General features: G+C 46.1%; 1 protein-coding gene across 1 annotated transcript; it reads left to right on the forward strand.

The window, feature by feature from the left end:
- The first annotated feature begins 1,117 nt into the window (after positions 1-1,117).
- On the forward strand, positions 1,118-15,714 carry LOC118987668 (histone-lysine N-methyltransferase PRDM9-like). The gene is made up of 9 exons (XM_037046900.1): positions 1,118-1,190; positions 2,241-2,290; positions 4,280-4,436; positions 5,056-5,154; positions 5,354-5,625; positions 6,034-6,101; positions 7,664-7,857; positions 9,765-10,223; positions 15,662-15,714. Exons 2-9 carry the CDS (start codon positions 2,255-2,257, stop codon positions 15,712-15,714), a joined length of 1,338 nt encoding a protein of 445 aa, XP_036902795.1. The 5' UTR covers positions 1,118-1,190; positions 2,241-2,254.
- The last annotated feature ends 4,476 nt before the right edge of the window (positions 15,715-20,190 follow it).

Here is a 20,190-nt window from a genome sequence, read left to right on the forward strand (position 1 = left end):
CCACAGGCCCGCCCAGACATTGGGGGCCTCAGACTCCCGGGTGGAGAGGGGAGGGAAGGGCGGGAAAGAGGGCGCCCCCAGTGGGCGTGTCTGCTGGTAGTTGGGCCCAGGGCATCCAGTCCCTCCTCCTGCAGGGCCCCCGAGTCTCCCTCTCCAGGCGCCCCGCCAGCCTGGAGAAAGGCATTCGGCCCTCTCAGCTTCTTGTCCTTCCACAAGCGCCTCAGACTCGGGGCTGGGACACCAAGAACCCTGTCGGGAACCCGCAGGACAGCCCTGAGGGAGAAGCGGGGCAAACCGGGTGGTCGCCTCAGGTGAGCTGAGGGTCTGGGAGGGAATGTGGGGACAGAGCTCCGCAGACACCCTGCCCTGGATGTGTGTGGAGAGTGCTGGTGGGAGAAATTGGGTCTGTGGGGCAGGACCAGGGCAGGGAAGTGAGAGAAGGGCCAGAGTGTGAGCAGGCCCCCCAATTCACCCAGGAGGAATAGCCGCTCAGGGACCCAGGACTCGGCCTAGACACAGGCTCAGTGCTTGGGACACAAGGACCACTGAGGCCCCAGCCTGCTCCCTACCCCCCCCCCCCCCGCACCCCCCGGGGCAGGGAAAGCCCTTTGCATGCATTCTCTCTGGCGTCACTGAGTTTCTGATGTTTCCTCCTTTTCCAGGCCGAAGAAGCTATGAAAGACTTTTCCCCCTACTTCTCCAGAGATGAGTGAGTGGAGGTGAGAGACTGGAAGAAAGGCCGGTACTGGAATGTGAAGAGGAACTTTGACAGGCTCACCAGCCTAGGATCTACAGTTCGGGTGCTGGGCAGGAGATACTTGGTGGTCACTTGACAGGCTGCCAGGCTGGCTGTGGCTCAAGGGGCCTCATCTGCCTGCAGCTGCCTCTTGCATGGACAAGTCCTCTTGCATGGACTTGGCTCCTTCACATCAGAGCAGCACCTGCACTGACTATGCAGCGCTCACAGAAACTCCTTGTAGACTCTCCCATCCCATCTTAGCTGATCACACGGGCTTCCTGGAGCTTGTTCCTGCTCCAAGCTCTTTGCTTTCAGGACAAAGGTTTTGTCTCTTTCCAGGTCTCAGGGCCCCCCAAACCAGCTTTCCTGTGTCACCATCCCAGGCAGACCACCGAGCTCCAGGAAGAGGACCCTGAGAACTCAGATGAAGAATGGGCTCCAAGGCAGCAAGGTGAGGGGCAGGAGGAACCAGAGCTGCCCTCTGGTTCCCTCCTGACTTGGACCTGGTTTAGGTCAGGCTGCATCTCAGGAGTTAATCAGGGGACAGGGTTTGCTTGTCCATTGAACAAGCAAGATGCAGAATAGTGTATCATACAATGAGGGGCTATTCCTGTAAACTTTCAAGTGTGCAGTATAATCATATAGATTTATAAATATGTTAATGAACAGTAAATGTATAAGAACATACAGGTGAATAAGTAATAACTAATTCAGAAGAGTTGTCATCACAAGAGTGAGACAGGTCTGGCTGGTGAGGAGTGTCCCCACACCTGGCTGCCCAATGGCCTGAACAGAGGCAGATGGGAACAGTATTAACCATGGAGACTACAGGAGCTGTAGGGAGGGCCAGGGCCAGGAGTGGTTGATCACTGTATCATTTCCTGATGTCGGCCATGATGTCATCCCCTCTAGTATCAGGAGTGTTTGGTTGGAAGGGTCAGTCCACTTTCATGGGTCTGGGGTTGAAACACAGCTGAAGTCAAGATGTGATCTTTAACTTCGCTGGAATTCTGTTTCTGTGGTCAACAGACTGTGGATGCTGACCAGAGTCTAATGATTAAGGAAGGGTGTGGATGACCAGTATGCACACAGTGTGGAGGATACCAGAGAGAGGAGGCCAGGTGGTCGTGGTGCCCTTAACAGGACAAAGCCAGTTGGAATGAAGAAAACAGGATGTTGAAGACATAGAATTTCTGTGCAGTTACTTTTATTACATTTTTGTCAGGAGAGGCCAATTTATTTTTTAATAAATGTGCTAGATGCTTTATGAACATAGGATGAAGTATAGATGACACTTTGTCTATTTTTTTAATCATTCTAATGAAATTAGTTGATGGCCCCAATGAAAGCCTAGGCCTTAATGATACCTCGGAAAACATTTTCCAATCCTCCTGGGATTGTTGTTGGACTACTCTCATTCACAATTCTGTGTCCTTAATAAGAATCTCCAGATTTTGGAAACATTTATCAACCAAAACACTGATTTCTCATCATCTTTCAGTTAAACCTTCTTGGATGGCCTTCAGAAGGGCACAGAGTAAACGCCAGAAGGTGAGCATTTCCAAATCCTGTTGACAAGAAAATTTTCCTCCTGGATAGAAATGCAGGTAAGAGTTGGAAAATGCAGAAAGTACCCTAGGAACTGCCACCCTCCTTTCCTGGTCTCTTCAACACATTGTCCAACATTATCATCAATTTTTAAAGATTTTACTTACCGATTTCTTAGAGAGAGGGCGATGGAGGGAGAAAGAAACAAAGAGAAACATCAATAGGTTACCTCTCACACAATCCAGGCTTGTGCCCTGACCAGGAAATGGTGACCTTTCAGTCTGCAGGCCAGTGCTCAATCCACTGAGCCACCCCAGCCAGGGCTCATCATCGTCTTAATAGTTAACAACTAAGGCGGCAATAGTAACTACCCTTTGTTTCATTCTCACAATGTTTCAGAGTTTAAGAGTTCTATGTGAATAAATTCAATTATACATTCCAGGTACCTGATGAGGAAAGTACTGTAACTGTCACCATTTACAATGAGGAAAGTGACCTTTCAGAGATAGAGAAATGTTTGACTATATGTCAAAGATCACAGTATCAGTGGTTGTGCAGTCTAATCCACAGTTTCTTCTCTAAACTACTTACCAGCTCATTAAAACATTCATAGTTTTTCCCTGGCCAGCGTGACTCGATTGGGTGTCATCCTGCAAAGCAAAAGATGGCCCATTTGATTCCTGGTCAGGGCACATGCCCGGGTTGTGGGCCAGGTTGCTGACTGGGGTATTTGTGAGAAGTGACTGATCAATGTTTCTCTCTCACATCGATGTTTCTCTCCTTCTCTTTTACTCTCTCTTCCCCTCTCTCAAAAAAAATAAACAAAATCTTCTTTTAAATTAAAAAATAACACGTTCGTCGTTTTCTAAACTTCACATTGTCTTATACATGTCATTACATTCGTCTGACTGACGTTTTCAGCCAAAGTTCTCTGCTGTGCTGAAGTGAGAGGTGCACTAAGACCTTCTGAATAAGGGAAGCGTTCGATGTGTAGGCAGTTGGTACAGTGGATGAGCCCGGGTGAAGAAGAATGTAAAGTCCCCAGGATCAGAGCCTCCCACTGTAATCAAAGAAAGCATCTCCCACCCCTGAGGAGCTTCAGGTGTCATGATTGAGGAACAACAAATAATAAAATGACTTAAGGTCTTTGAATAGGTTACACCCCATTCAACAGAAACTCATCTGTCTGAAACTGATTTCAAATGCCCTTTCTCATAGGGTGAAGTAACAGCTTTGAGCTCTAAAGAGGCCACTCTCATCTTGTTTAGAATCATTTGTTCAGCCTGCCTACCTCTGTGTTGTGAAGTCTTTGAGAGCCTGGTCCATATCTGAAACTTCTCAGAGGTCACAGGCCCAGATCAGGGCTCCTGAGGGCCCCTGCATGTTTGCTGAGTGAATGATTTCACAATTAACAATTAGAAATTAAACTAGATGATGATCAATGAACACTGAGGATAATCTCTGTGGGATTGAAATATGGAGAGAGCTGAGGGGTAAATTGGTAGCAGCACATTCATGCTGCTCTGTATTATGTAATTCACAGAGTACTTGGTTGAACATCATTTAATTGCATGTTCACTCTAACATTAAAAACTGGCATTTATATATGAGGACACTGAAGACAATTAGCTACTGGTACAGCTTTATTCAGACGGTGGGAACCAGCTAGTCTAAGTACAAATATTCTTTCTAAGGTATTACAAATTTTATCACCAGTTAATTGTCTAGATATGTTTCTGCCAAGTATTTGTTTACTCTCTTCCCAGTTTCCTTCACGCTCAGTATTATACAGACAGTTAAAAGAAAAGAGCCATAAGGCATAGGTTCTAATCTTGAATTCATCACCTACATTGGCCCAATCTCCTCTAATATTCATACTCCCTAGATATTTCTAAGGGTTGAAAATGTATTAAAGACGTACATTTAAAATATATGATAAGCCTTAAAAACTAAATACATGTTATGTTTTAATATATGACTCTTGTATTGAAGGCAACATACAGGGTGCCATTAAGCAATGAAGATAGTTTGAAGGCATTGTCAGGAACAGCAAATTTGATGACTGCAAGTGACTCAGAGCATGCCCAGAAACCAGTGTCCCCTCCTGGAGAAGCATGTGCCTTTGGAAAGCACACTAGACAAAAATGGAGTAAGAAAATAATTTGGAAACTTTAGGTCCTCTAAGTCCTATAGAAGCGCTGATAAGTATGACCTAGGTCTGTGGGGCAGACTTTGGATGGGCCTGGATTTAAGCTGGGCTAAGCTGAGACTTAAGGTAGCACTGGATGGAGCTTTGGGCAAATCCTATAAATTCTCTGAGCTCCTGAATGCTAATGTGTAAAGTGAAGATAAGAAAATGTCACTCATATATTGTTTGAAAACATTAAATTGAATTTAAAACAGGTGACATGTGCAAGTTGTCCAATAAATCCATCTGTGATAATAGCAACCACACTTTATTGGTATTGTGTGCCCTGGCCTTTACTCAATGCCTAACACATAATGTAAGCTCCATAAATATTTTATGAATGATTAAAGGTTGACGAGTTAAACCTGGCAATGGGAAAATCTAGAAACTAAAATTGAATCAGTCATCTGTAGTTAGTGTGGAGTCTTAATCTTCTGAACCAATAGTTAATGGAGTAAAATACCAGAGTATGCAAAAGGACAGGCAATAATTTGATGGGAGGAGATTGTGTTATCTGACAAAATGGGAAGTAGCACCCCAGACCCTACCAACCTCACTCACCTGGCCTTCTCCAACTCAGAACTCGGCAGAAAGGAGATGGACATGAAGATGTATAGCCTACGAGAAAGAAAGGACTGTGTGTACCAAGAGGTCGAGCCCCAGGATGATGACTACCTTTGTAAGTGATCCTCCCTAAGAAGTGTATTATGATACAATAGTTTCATCTAGTCCTTTGGTCCCCAAATCATTCCCTTCCTCTAGTGACATAGAGTACAGGATTGAGTGTCAATGATGTGAGTGCCGGACTCCCTCTGAAGCTCTTTGTGTCCAGGAACATGCGCTAACCCTTCCCTAACCCCTGTTGCTCTTGCCTCCAGACTGTGAGAAGTGTCAGAACTTCTTCATCGACAGCTGTGTGGTGCATGGACCCCCTACAGTTGTAAAGGACAGTGCAGTGGACAAGGGGCATCCCTACCGCTCAGCACTCACCCTGCCCCCTGGATTGAGAATCGGGCCATCCAGCATCCCTGAGGCTGGGCTTGGAGTGTGGAATGAGGCAGCTGATCTGCCCGTGGGTCTGCACTTTGGCCCTTATGAAGGACACATCACAGAAGATGAAGAGGCAGCCAAGAGCAGATACTCCTGGCTGGTGAGAACTATTTAGCTCTTCCACTGTCCTCTGGCTTCCCACATTCCTTCTGAGGCTGGGAGGAACCTCGCCTCCTACATGCTAGCCATGGAGGGGACGAGGTGGTTAGCTCTGTGTACTGAGTGCACTTCACATGCACACAGAGTTCCTGTTTAAGGGTCAGAGGGTAAGTGGGAGCAAAGTGGTGCAGACACAAAAGAGTGGTTCCTCCCTTGTGGGACTCCTGCTCGGATTGGACAGGTAGACTCAGATGTATAGGTGAAGAGTAAGAAAAATATCATGTGGCCACACCTGGCAGTTGAATCTCCAAGCAGGCTGAAAGAGCTTTGATAACAGTAGGTTAAAATAATTCTTCTGACTTTCTCCTTCACACAAAAATAAAAGGTCTTTAACTTTTGTGAAACGCAGATCGCCAGAGGGAGAAACTGCTATGAATATGTGGATGGAAAGGACAGATCCTGTGCCAACTGGATGAGGTGAGGTCAACAGGTCTCTGGTTGCCAGAGGGGACATTCATGCCCCACAAGCCCATGTATCTTTCCCTGTCATTATGGTCTCCCTTAATTCCTTTTTTCTGTTCTTCTCCATACAGTGTTCTTTCATTTCAGGGGACATTTAGGAAAAAAGTATAGCATATGTTCTCAAAGTATAAAGCTCTCTGCCAGACACAATGTGGACAGTGGAAAGGACCTTGAAGAGGCTAGATTCCCCAGGGGCACGGGATTACACTTTAATTTATCAAGTGAACATTAATTAAGCACTTACTATATTCCAGTTTAGGTGAAGAAATACATTATTTAAACAGATCACAGAAGCCATGTCCTTATGAAGGACTTCTAGCAGACATACATAATACAATTGCATTTGAAAACATTTAAGTATAATTTCCAAGAAGTGCAAAGTGTCAAGATAGCAGAAACCAAGGGTGGCCTAAACCTGTGCAGCAGCAAATCATCCCAGCCTCACTTTAGACTAGAGCTTGGCTCTGAGGCCTGCAGAGGAATGGGCCCTTCTCCTGAGAGGGGCTTTCTTTTTATCAGGGACAGCAGAATGTGAATCAACTACTATTGTTCTGTTTAATTTTATTAAGACAAAAAGACCTTCACTTTTCTTTTTTTTAAAAGTATTTTATCCCTGGCTGATGTAGCTCAGTGGATTGAGCACAGGCCTGCGAACCACATGATCACGGTTCTATTCCCAATCAGGGCACATGCCTGGGTTGCAGGCCAGTTCCCAGCAGGAGATGCAAGAGAGGCAACCATACATTGACACTTCTTTCCGTCTCCCTTTCTCTTCTTCTCTAAAGATAAATAAATAAAATCTTTAAAAATATAAAACAATATAACATAATATTTATTTCTAGAGAGAGGGGACAGGAAGGAGAGAGAGTGGGAAGGAAAGATCAATGTGTGGTTACCTCTCATGCTATTCCCCACTGGGGACCTGGTCCACTACCCAGGCATGTGCCCCAACCAGGGATCAAACCAGCGACCCTTTCCTTCACAGGCCCATGCTCAGTCCACACTGAGCCACACCAGCCAGGGCAGACCTCCAATTTTCTATGGTAACCTTGGGCAGGCAAGTGAATGGTACCCTTAATAAAGTGTAGGGGGGTTGGAGAAAAGCCTTTCACAGGAAAGCAGATGTGGCCTGATTACTGGATAATTAGCTAATTTAGAAGCAGAGCCCTAGATCAAGCACCAGGTTCTGTGGTGTGAGACAACTTGATTTAGGGCTTGGAGGAGCCAGACATCACTGGATATTATGGCCAGTCAGGGTGAGGGTTAAGTCTGGAGCTGGGTTTAGAAAATAGTGATGAGCAGGATGAACACTGCAAGCAGGACTTGGAGGTAGGAACTCACATGACATGCTGACAGACGCTCAGACACTGAACAGAAGGTTCCCCAAGACCATTAAGGGCAGTGGGCAACACCAGAGCCTGAGAGCCTTAAGCATCAGCGAGGGGCTGGACATGATGTAATAGGTACTGGGAACTCATCACTGTGGTTTTCTTTCCCTTCATCTGCCTCAATCTCAGGTATGTGAACTGTGCCCGGGATGATGAAGAGCAGAACCTGGTGGCCTTTCAATACCACAGGCAGATTTTCTACCGAACGTGCCGGGTCATCAGGCCGGGCTGTGAGCTGCTGGTCTGGTGTGGGAACGAGTATGGCCAGGAGCTAGGCAGCAAGTGGGGCAGCAAGTGGAAGAGAGAACTCGCAGCCGGAAGAGGTGGGCACCACTGTTCTTCAAAACAGAAAGAAAAGAGAATTTTCCATAGAAATATTCATGATCCGACTCTTAAGTAGAGTAAAATCCACTCTAAAGTCAGTAAAGTTTCAACTGAGATGCTTCAGAAGTTCAAAATTCATTCATATGCCTTTGACTCTTAGGCAAAGTTTTTATATTTTTATTTTTAAAATATTTCATGACCAAAATACACTACTGCATATAGTGCTGAAAGACTGAGAGGCACGAAAAAAAGTTTTCAAGCACTAACCAGTTCTCTCACCAAGGCAGTTTTCTGACACTTTTATAGGTGTTTCATCATAATTTTCCTCCATAGTTCTAAGTAAAACGTTTTTGTTTGTAGGCATTCATTATATTTTAAAGATTTTGTCTCGGCTGCTGTGGCTTAGAAGATTGAGGGCCAGTCTGTGACCAAAGTGTTGCCAGTTTGATTCCCAGTTGGGGCACATGCCTGGGTTTTGGGCCAGGTTCCCAGTATGAGGTATGTGAGTGGCAACCACACATTGATTTGTCTCTCCTTCCTCCTCCCTCCCTTCCTTCTTTTCCGAAAATAAATATATAAATCAAATATTTTTAAACAAGATTTCATTTATTTTTAGAGAGAGTGGAAAGGAGGGAGAAAAAAATCAGTGTGCAAGGGAAACATTAACTGCTTGTCTATGGCACACCCACAACTGGCCCACAACCGTGGCCTGTGTCCTGACGGGAATCGAACTTGTAACCTTTCCGTTTTCAGACAACACCCAACCCACCAAGCCACACCATTCAGACAGGGCCCATTTCTTCATCATTTCAGTAAAGCGTCACGAGAGGTCCTCCTTTGTGAGGCACAGCATCCTGGGACCTGGAAATACAGATTACTGTGAGGATCAGAATCACTGCTCTTGAGGAGCTGACGGGTGAAGGAGGGAAACTCAGGCACATGTGCTTGCGTGTGCATAACACTACACAGTGGTTAGTGCTTTGGAGAAAACTAATCCAGGACAATTGCCTAGGGATCAGGGTGAGGGGAGGTGTGCTGTGGCAGGTGGTCCAGGAAGGGCTCTCTCAGGAGATAACATGTACAAAATGATGTGGGGCAAAGGATCCCAGGCAGAGGGAGCAGCTAGTACAGGGAGGAAAAGAGGTGGGGTGTTAAATTGGCTGAGGGTCACTCGGGTCTCATCTCAGCATAGAGGGTAAGAACGGAGATGGGACAGGTGCTTAGCAGCCCAGAAATGCAGTTCCCTCGACCCAAGTTGAGACACTGGGAACTTTCATGAGTGAAGTAATTCTCTGTTCTGATTATGTGTTGTTAATTTTAGGAAAATAAAGTCCAGTGGGGAATTTCCTCAGATTACTTTATCTCCAAGTGAGAGAGCATGGTGGATTGGACAGAGAGGTACAGGAGTCAGGCCTGTAAGCAATGTGGCTGAGATATGGTGAAACAGGTCTTCTTAGTGTGTATTTGAAAAGGGGTAACACTAAATGAGATGAAGCATAAATATCTGGTGTGAGGCTTGCGGAAGGACATTTTATTTTGCTATTTTGGAAAACTGAGAGAAGCAATTCCTAGTTGGGGCCTGTGGGTTTCCTCTTTAACATGACTTAGAAGATACCTGTGGATGGGAAAGGTCAATGCAGTTCCATCAACACAGGGAGTGAAATAGCCTCTCATGCTCCAAAAATCCCTATTCTGGGCAATATTAGAAAAGACCCTTGATGTGGGCTCTCTGGACTTCTGAAGGAGATGCACTACATCAAAATAAGAAGGAACATAGCCGGCGAGTGGACACTGTGGGAGACAGAGGCTGTGTTATCACCACAGTAAGAAGGATTGATGGGACAGGAATGCGTGTGGCCCAGGCATTCTCATCAACATCTGCCCTGACCAAACCTTTCTCTTTCAGCAGAACCAAAGCCAGAGGTGCACCCATGTCCCTCCTGCTCGCTGGCCTTCTCCAGTCAGAAATTCCTCAGGCATCACGTGCAACTCAATCATCCCTGTCAGATTCTCCCGGGAACATCTGCAAGAAAACCCCTCCAAGCACAGGAACCCTGTCCAGAGGATCAGAATCGGCAGCAGGAACCTACCTGTATGCGCAGCTGGGACGATAAAACTGGAGGTCAAGAGATCAAAGAAAGGTCCAAACCTTTGGTTAAAAGGATCAGTCAGAGGAGAATCTCAAAACCCTTTTCCCAACCTTCCAAAGAAGAAATGAGTTCTAGTGAGCATGAAAGGATGATGGAGGAAGAGCCCCACGGAGGCCGGAAAGAGAATCCAGAGGACACAGGCAAGTTATTTGTGAAAGGAGGAATGTCAAGAATTGTGACAATCGTGCATGGAGGGTGTTGGCAAGGCTTCAATGGTGGGTCCCATCCCATCGTACACGAGGTGACACACTCAGGGGAGAATCCCTATGTCTGCAGGGAGTGTGGGCGAGGCTTTACCCGGAAGTCAGTTTTCCTTGCACACCAGAGGGCACACTCTAGGGAGAATCCTTATGATTGCACGGACTGTGGGCAAAGCTTTACCAGGAAGTCAGCTCTCATCAGACACCAGAGGACACACACTGGTGAGAAGCCTTATGTTTGCAAGGAGTGCAGGCGAGGCTTTACAAGGAAGTCCTACCTCTTCATACACCAGAGAATACATTCTGGGGAGAAGCCCTATGTTTGCAAGGAGTGCGAGCGAGGCTTTACACGGAAGTCACATCTCGTTGCACACCAGAGGACACATTCTGGGGAGAAGCCCTATGTTTGCAGGGAGTGTGGGAGAGGCTTTTCCTGGAAGTCAGTTCTCATCACACACCAGAGGACACATTCTGGGGAGAAGCCCTATGTTTGCAGGGAGTGTGGGCGAGGCTTTGCACGGAAGCCATATCTTATTGTACACCAGAGGACACATTCTGGGGAGAAGCCCTATGTTTGCAGGGAGTGTGGGCAAGGCTTTACCTGGAAGTCAGTTCTCATCACACACCAGAGGACACACTCTGGGGAGAAGCCCTATGTTTGTAGGCAGTGTGCGCGAGGCTTTACACTGAAGTCACATCTCATCAGACACCAGAGGACACACTCAGGGGAGAAGCCCTATGTTTGCAGGGAGTGCGGTAAATGCTTTACAGAGAAGTCATGTCTTATCAGACATCAGAGGACACACTCAGGGGAGAAGCCCTATGTTTGCAAGGAGTGCGGGCGGGGCTTTACCTGTAAGTCCATTCTTAGCATACACCAGAGGACACACTCTGGGGAAAAGCCCTATGTTTGCAGGGAATGTGAGCGAGGCTTTACCTGCAAGGCAGTTCTTATCAAACACCACAGGACACACTCTGGGGAGAAGCCCTATGTTTGCAGGGAGTGTGAACGAGGTTTTGCACGCAAGTCACATCTCATCAGACACCAGAGGACACACACAGGGGAGAAGCGCTATGTTTGCAGGGAATGTGGCCGCGGCTTTACATACAAATGCGTTCTCACCGCACACCAGACAATACACTCTGGTCAGAAGCCCTATGTGTGCAGGGAGTGTGGGCGAGGCTTTACCTGGAAATCAGTTTTCATTACACACCAGAGGATACACTCAGGGGAGAAGCCCTATGTTTGCAGGGACTGCAGGCGAGGCTTTACATGCAAGTCAGATCTCATCAGACATCAGAGGACACATTCAGGGGAGAAGCCATATGTTTGTACGGAGTGCAACCGAGGCTTTACATGCAAGTCACATCTCATTGTACACCAGAGGACACACTCTGGTGAGAAGCCCTATGTTTGCAGGGAGTGCAGGCGAGGCTTTACATGCAACTCAGATCTCATCAGACACCAGAGGACACATTCAGGGGAGAAGCCCTATGTTTGCAGTGAGTGCAGTCGAGGCTTTACTCGAAAGTCGGGTCTCATTGCACACCAGATGACACACTCTGGGAAGAAACCCTATGTTTGCAGGGAGTGTGGGCGAAGCTTTACACAGCAGTCACAACTCATCAGACACCAGAGGACACACTCTGAGGAGAAGCCTTATGTTTGCAGGGAGTGTGGACGAAGCTTTACACAGCAGTCACATCTCATAAGACATCAGAAAGCACACTCGGGAGGAGGTGTATGTTTGCAGGCAGAGTGAGCGAGTTATTAGCATCACATCACATATCAATAGCCATTGAAGTCCACATCCCCTTACTCTTTCCAAGATTGTAATTAGTAGAGGAGTAACTGCTGAAACAAACCCTCCAGTTTCATGACAATGAGATCGACAAACAGTTCCATAGTGATATGGGGATTACAGCACCAAACTTATTCATGGTTTTTTGACCTATTCTAAAACGTTTTGTCTCCATACACATCCCTCATTTTTTTCCATCACTGAAAGCAGTGGGTTCTTGAAGAGCCCCGAGGAATTCATACTCTCAGCCATAGAAATTCAACTCCTGTAAATGTGGAAGTCTGGAGTCAGTCTACTTTGGTTACTGGCCAGAGAGCGGGATTTGAGACAGACTCACCCAGGAAGGGAATTCCTCAGACTCCTGGGAAGCAGCCTTTTCTCCTAATCAGCTCCCTACCCCTCCTTCCTTGGCTTCTCTTTGCTCTTCTAGTTTCCTACAACCTCTGGAGCCTCAGAGGTGAACAGCAGGGAGCGGTGCATACTTGTGCATGCACGTGAGCCTCTCAGTCTGGGCACTTGGTCTTCCTCGCTCCTTGCTGCCTTTTCAGGGTCAGCATTTCTTGGTGCACAGCATACAGGTTCCACATCAGTCCATAGTGGGTGGGTCTCAGCTCTGTTTTCTCCAGCTGTGTGACCTAAGGCCAGATTCTCAACTTCTCTGTCCCTGCTTCCTAGTCTGTGCAATGGAAAGTGGAACTTAAGCCTTTCGGTTTGACATTCAAAGTTGAGTCAGCACAGACAGAATCTGGCAAGAGGATTGTTGAGCTCAAAAGTCCTGTTGAACAGCCTTCAGTGCCCATGTCTTCCTGGTCTTTAGTGCTGCACAAAGGAAGATAAGGACAAGAGAGGGGTCTGTAGCCAAATTCAGAATTTGAGTTGACACCACTGCTTTCCCCACATAGACTCAGCTGCCCTGAGAAGGAAGCATGAGGCTGGGGATGTGCCTCCCTCCTGATTACCACCCTCTCACTGAGCCTGGGCATCCTCAGAGCCTCCTCAACAGAGGCAGGTGGTACTGAGAGTGACCTGTGAAACAAGACCATCACCCGCCCCTTGCTGAGAGCTGACACTGGAAACAGCATCTGCCTGCACTGGTGTGTTAGGACGGATGGGAAGCCAAGGCAGGGAGGGCGAGGAAGATGTGTGTCATGCACTAACTCAGCAGTCCTGAGCCTTGTGCAATTCTATTGCCAGATGTTCCAGCGTCACAAGAAACACCATCCTGACAGGTTGAAATTCTAGGTATTGTTTCCAGTATCTGGGAAAGAAATGCTTTCAAACTGTATTGATTCCAAGGCCTTGAAGATGGGACAGGTTCAACAGCGCTCAGGGAACGTACCCGTGAAAATTTTTGTAAATTTCATGCCTCTTGCCACTGTCTGTTTTATGAGAGGGTCCCTAGTGCTTACAGAAAGAGCCCATTGGTAACAGGGTAACTGCCTAAAGTTAAACTGTCCTCTGTGATGGATCTGTTTTAGAAGACAGGCAAGTGAAGTCTGAAGCAAGGATTCAGGCTAACCACCCCCACACATACTTATGTTTGCGTAGTCCATCCCCTTGGAAGCTGGCACCACTTTTACCCACCAATCAATATGTAAATTCTTCCTCCTACCACCCCCTACCCCCTCCATCCTTGGCTCAGTTTGCTGGAGCATTTTCTTATTAGGTAGGATAGATAGCAAAATGAGGAAAAGAGGGAGACCTGTCTCACCCACTGACTCAGCCATCCTGAGACTTATCTGGTAAAAGTGCCAGGTGTTCAGAACATCACAAGAAACACCATGGCAGCATGGGAGGAGGGAATTCTATGTATTGTAATTCTCTGTACTGTTTGCAGTGTCTGGGAAAGAAAGCCTTGGAATTAAACTGTGTGTTAGGTCCAAGTTCTGGTTGATAGGTGGGAGGGTTTCCACAGTGTCCAAAAAGAAGCCAACAAAGCAACTTTGGTTACTTGCCTACCTCTGGTCATCATATTAAGTATATACTTGTATACTTAATGCAAGTATATAAGTTCTCAGGACAAAGGGCCTGGTGCTCTTGTCACCCAAGCTCTTGCCTTTCACCCCCACCTCAGAAAGACCTGTCCTCTTTCATAGGAATGTATCACTAATAAACCCTGTTTGCACACTAATACTCTTGCTGATCTCTAATCCTTTTCTGCGTTGTCAAGAACTGAATTTCCCAGAGATGCACCCAGTCTGCATATGCCAATCATGAAGCCCACAACATAGCAGCTACTGTAATGTTCTCTCCTTGTACCCTGGCCTCACAGAGTTTAATACACCACTGACACCATCTCAAAATTATTACTTATTGTGTCTCCGAACTTTTTGTGAAGTGTGAAGGAATAATAGACATGCACAATGTTGGTCATTCCTGGCCACCCATTCCTAATTAATGTCTACAATGTCCCAGGAGCACAAAATTCCCATGGACCCACTGGGTAGGAGTCCAGCAAGACTCAAGGTGAGAACAGGGTAAACATCTACATCTGCCTAAGCATAAGGAAGGCTGCTAACAGCTCCCAGAGGTCACACTTTTCTTAGAACCAGAGCTGAGTTCAATACACAGAGATGTCAAACATTTAGTGAGTACCCCATGATGCCCTCTCCTGCATGAGGGAGACCTAAGCATGACCCACCCCATTATTGCCTGAGTGGGTTCACCAACGGGGGACACCCCCTCCAATGACCTGGAAGGATGATCTCTGTGCCAAAGATCTAAAAGTCACCGGCTGGTTTATTAATCTGGGCATGAGTTGAGAGTTCAGTCCTCAGGGGCATTTGAGATGCAACTAATAGATGTTTTTTTTCTCTCTCTCTCCGTTTCTCATCTTCTTTCTGAAGTAAATAAAATCTTTTTTTCAAAAAGACACTTGAACAACAGGAAAGTAGCAGCATATTCTTGGAGAGAAAAATATATAATCATCTAAATTTCCCACAGTTACTGATAAATGTAATATGATCTAGGTTAAATTATCAGCAAAATTTTTTTTATTCCTTACCTGACACATGATTATTGATTTCAGATAGAAGGGAAGGGAAGGAGAGAAACATCGATGTGAAAGAGAAACATCAGAAGGTTTTCTCCCTACTGGGGACCAAACCCATGGATGAAGCCTCCCAGGGTATCTGCTTTGTCACTTGTAATGTTTCTTGTTTTTATAGCTTACAACATTTACCAAGAAAGTACCTAGACTTCAGACTCGGCTTTGCCTCCTGAGAGCCTATGAGGCTGGCCCTGGCAATGCTCACTGAACTGGGACCAGAAGTCATGCGCTCCCAAAGCTGGTACACAGTCTATGTAACATGCTCACGAGAAGTGGTCCCACAGGAATGGCTCACGTGGAGACCTCACACTCCTACCACACAAAGTCTGAGCATCCTTTGCAGCTCCTCACAGACCAACTGCAGCTGCTCCCTGCCCCCACTCACTTCAACCCCCACCCCCACCTCCCATCCACCCACTACTCACCTAATTTTCCATGGTCTGGCCTTACCTTGGACATTTCACTTCAACCTGACAGTTGGTTTGACACTAAGGGCAGGGTGAGTGTGGGCCTACAGACAGGGTCTCTACTCCTAAACCTAACCCTAACCTACCATTTACACAACACTTTCTTTGGATGAAGACTGCCCTTTTGAATGGCAGATGATGGATCCATTCTTTTGCCCCATGATCTCTCCAGTTCCACATTATTGTAAAGTATCAACTGTTCGTCCACCCTCACAGTTTGTCTTGGAAACACAAACAATTTCCTCGTGTTTCCGAAGAAAATCCCTCATGGAAATGCTGTCAAGAATGGTGGTTGGTTTTTTATCATACTGCACAAGTGTGGAACCCAAACACCAAATCAATTACCGTTACCATCCTGGTGCAAATGATTTTTGACAATTGATTTGTTTACTTTGAGTATGTGGCCTGTCTCCCACATGGCCTCATGTAGTCTGTCCTCAGTGAACATCTGGACTTGATGGCTTTCCACTGCAACTGGTTTGTTCTCCCCTGGGGCATTTCTGCATGAGAAACCTCCCACACAAAATGCTGCAAACCACTCCCGACACCTTCAGTCTGTCACAACACCTGCTCCTACACACTGCAAATCATTTCCTCTGTGTACTGACATTTTCACCCTTCTTGAAACACCAAAGCCTAATGTACTGAAAATATTACTTATGTTCACCCACCTTCAATATGAAAATGGCCACACAAACACTCAACAATTTTTATGAGTTTTTCTTAACTCACACTGATATGACATGTCATGATACAATATTAAAAAATGGCTTTGAGTGAACTTAAAGACAAGTACATGAACTGGAGCCATGTGATAGGGTTGGGAAGACGGGGGATGAAGGCAAGGGTGGTGGGGGCCAAACTAACTTTTTGGCCAACTGGGTATACAGTAGGCTGCACCCAGCATCACAGCACTGAGATCATGAAGAGTATGTATGTTTTGGCCTCAGAGCACTTAAGCTGAAATTCACTGAAAGTGGGTGACTAGAGCCCTGGCTGGCATAGCTCAGTGGATTGAGCGCAGGCCTGCGAACCAGACGATCGCGGTTCGATTCCCAGTCAGGGCACATGCCTGGGTTGCAGGCTGGATCCTTGCAGGATCCTAACTACCAGCAGGGGATACACAAAAGGCAACCATACATTGATGTTTCTCTCCCTCTCTCCTTCCCCTCTAAAGATAAATAAATAAATAAAATCTTAAAAAAAAAGAAAGTGGGTGACTAGAAAGTTCTGTCTTTTGGTACTTATAAAATAGACTGATAAATAACCTCCAAAATGAACCACCATTTGAGTTACAAAGCAATTTCAGCTGAATGATTCTAAAAACACTACATACCAAAACTTCAGAAAGAAATCTTCACCCTGGACTTCTAGCCAAGATAGAGGCATGGGTAGACATACTGTGCCTCCTCGCACAACCAAAAGAAGAACAACAACAATTTAGAAACAAAAACAACTAGAACTGATAGAGATTCGAACCGTATGGAAGTCCAATAACTGAGGAGTTAAAGAAGTCACATTCATCCAGACCAGTAGGATGGGCAGAGATGGGAAGCAGGGCAGAGAGGACTCCTGATAAGGCAGCAGCTGGCAGACCCAGGGAGGTGGAGGATTGTGGAGTGCTGCGGTCCGGCTGCAGCTTATCTAAGGGTCCCTCAGGTGAGAGTAGGCGTCCGCGCTGGGTAACAGGCAACTACACAGCTCAAAGGCAGGTGAAGCACTGTTCCATTTATTGCAAGTACAAGCAGGTTTTTATATTTTCATTTCTGGTAGTGATTAACATTTACAGGTGCATAGCATGATCAGTTAAGCAGAAAAAATCAATACGAAGGTAACCAGGAAAAGTACGGAAGTTCCCATAGTTTCAATTATGTTAAACAAAAGTTATTTTGACCAGGAGAACCATTAATCAGACAATTTGAAATAGTTCTATGTACACCGTTTGAATGTCTTACTGTTTATTAAAGTTCTCAGAAATTGTCATGGGCAACAGGTACGCTTAGACCGAGCAGAGGTTAGGAAATTCATTATAAGCCTTTGTAATGTCTAACTTAGCTATCTATTTGCTGTCTAAAATGTTTTCTGTATACTGTGGACTCTAACTCCTTGGTAGTTGTTTCTAAGTGCTTAGTTTGTAATAGCTAACCAGCTTCTTCTGTTTTTATGCCTGTCTAATTCTAATTGATATATATTCCTATTCAAGGTAAAGGAGGGGCTGTTACTCTAACAACTCTTTGACAATCAGGGGCTATTTTCTTAAAGGAGTTTTTGCTATTCTATGAGGCAGTTCTGTGGGAATACATATTTTTCCCTGAACTGTTCTTTCTTGGGTGGCTTTCACAGGAACAAATAAGTAGAGTATGATGCCTTAATTCAGCCAGGGTGATATTGCTCAGGACTTGAGCCAACTGTTGTTTTTTCTCTGAGAGTGGTCATTAATTCTAGGAGATTCCAAATTATCAGAAGTGCAAAGGTTAGAATACTAAGAAACAGCAAGAATAAAAGCAACACCATATATCCAGTAATGCCACGTCCATCCTGCTGGAAAATGCTTCTGTGAAGCCTTTGTCCCCAAGCCGTGACTGTGTCAGCCGACCTGGTTACCACTGGATGTGGCAGTGGAGTGGGGCACACAAGGCTGAAGCTGGCCAGCAAGGCAGCAGCGGGAGGAACAGCCAAGGTGGAGGATGGTGGACTAGGCAGTCCCACATTCACGCACAGATAAACCAGGAAACACCTGGGGAGCGCAATGGACTGACTGCGCAACCCAGAGCTCCTGCTTGGAGGAATAAGGCCTCAAACCTCTGATTGAAAACACCGATGGGGGTTGAGGCAGCAGCAAGAGAAACTCCCAGCCTCACAGGAGAGTTCACTGGAGAAGCCCACAGGGTCCTAGAATGTACACCAGCCCACCCACCCGGGAATCAGCACCAGAAGGGACTAATTTAATTGTGTGAAGCAGAGGAAATGACTGAAATCAAGCAGAGAGCAGAGCAAGTGCCATTGTACCCTCTCGAACCCTTGCCCCACATACAGCATCACACCGCAGCAACAGGAGTTGCTCCACCCAGGTGAGTACCTAAGGCTCTGCCATTACTACATAACAGGCACATCAAGACAAAAAAAGAGGCCCAAATGAATGAAAGATCAAACCTCCAGAGAAAATACAACTAAGTGACAAAGAGATGGACAACCTATCAGATGCACAGTTCAAAACACTGGTAATCAGGATGCTCACAGAATTGGTTGAATTTGCTTGCAAATTAGATGAATAAATGAAGGCTGCACTAAGTGAAATAAAGGAAAATGTACAGGGAACCATAGTGATGGGAAGGAACCTGGGACTCAAATCAACAGTGTGGACTGTGGGGGTGACTTTTCCTGCAAGTTCTCCCATCTGCCACAAATGAAAGTAAACAAGACATGATGTGATCTGGTTGGGGACAAGAGGTGGCCAGTTTGTCCAAGGAACCAGGCCTTGAGCAGTGGCCAGTTTCTCAGGGGGAAAAGGCCTTGGGCCCCTTCCTCCAGGGGCTTTTATTGGGTTGTAATACACAGGAATACAGGGCAGCAAGGATCAAACAGTATATAGCATTTCAAAGAAATCTGAGGGCTCAGTCTGAGTCACTGTCTGTCAGGAAGAGAGTTTTGCAGAAACTTTAAGGTTTCCTGCTCGGACCCTTAACATGTAAATGAAAGCACACTTAGCAGAGCATATTTCACAGGTTTTTCAGGAATTCTCTGTAATGCCACATTTTTCCCCACGGGATCCAGTCTCACAAGGCAAGGAGCTGCACCCGTCCCCATCAAGTATTCAGGCTTAAGTGGATTAGAGCCAGGAAGTGCTTCTCCCAGAGGACATGGGGACTTGGGCTATGTCACATAGCCGAGGAGCAAGTGTCCATTGCTTGCTCTTTGTTGCAGCCCCCCAAGTCTTTCCATGATGGCCTCCCAAGTGATCAAGTCTGGCTTAGGTTGCTCCCCACTGTGAGGAGATTTAACCATCGTGGACTTCCGACCGTGCTTTGCATGCAGGGAGAGGAAACTGAGGAAACGTTTACTACCAGAGACAAACTTTGTCTCCTGTGGCTCACATTCCAGAGGTCGCTTGCTGATCCATAGCCACAGGGCGGGGGTGGGGGGTGGTTAAGATTAGAATTCCTGAAACCAGGCATAGTGGTCCCCAACAGTGGACCAGAAGAAAGAATGAAACATCCAACCAGAAAAGAATGAAGAAACAAGAATTCAAAGAAATGAGGACCAGCTTAGGAACCTCCAGGACATCTTTAAACATTCCAAAATCCGAATTCTATGGGTACCAGAAGGGGAAGAAGAAGAGCAACAAGTGGAAAAGTTATTTGAACAAATAATGAAGGAGAACTTCCCCAGTCTGGCAAAGGAAATAGACTTCCAGGAAGTCCAGGAAGTTCAGAGAGTCCCAAGAAGGTGGACCCAAGAAGGAACACACCAAGGCACACCATAATTACATTGCCCAAGATTAACATTAAGGAGGGAATCCTAGAAGCAGCAAGAGAAAAGGAGACAGTTATCTACAAAGGAGTTCCCATCAGACTGTCAGCTGATTTCTCAAAAGAGACCTTGCAGGCAAGAAGGGGCTGAAAAGAAGTATTCCAAATCATGAAAGGCAAGGACCTACATCCAAC

This window comes from Sturnira hondurensis, unplaced genomic scaffold, assembly GCF_014824575.4.
Source record: "Sturnira hondurensis isolate 20B ecotype Veracruz unplaced genomic scaffold, ASM1482457v3 Scaffold0005329, whole genome shotgun sequence".
NCBI classification, from domain to species: domain Eukaryota; kingdom Metazoa; phylum Chordata; class Mammalia; order Chiroptera; family Phyllostomidae; genus Sturnira; species Sturnira hondurensis.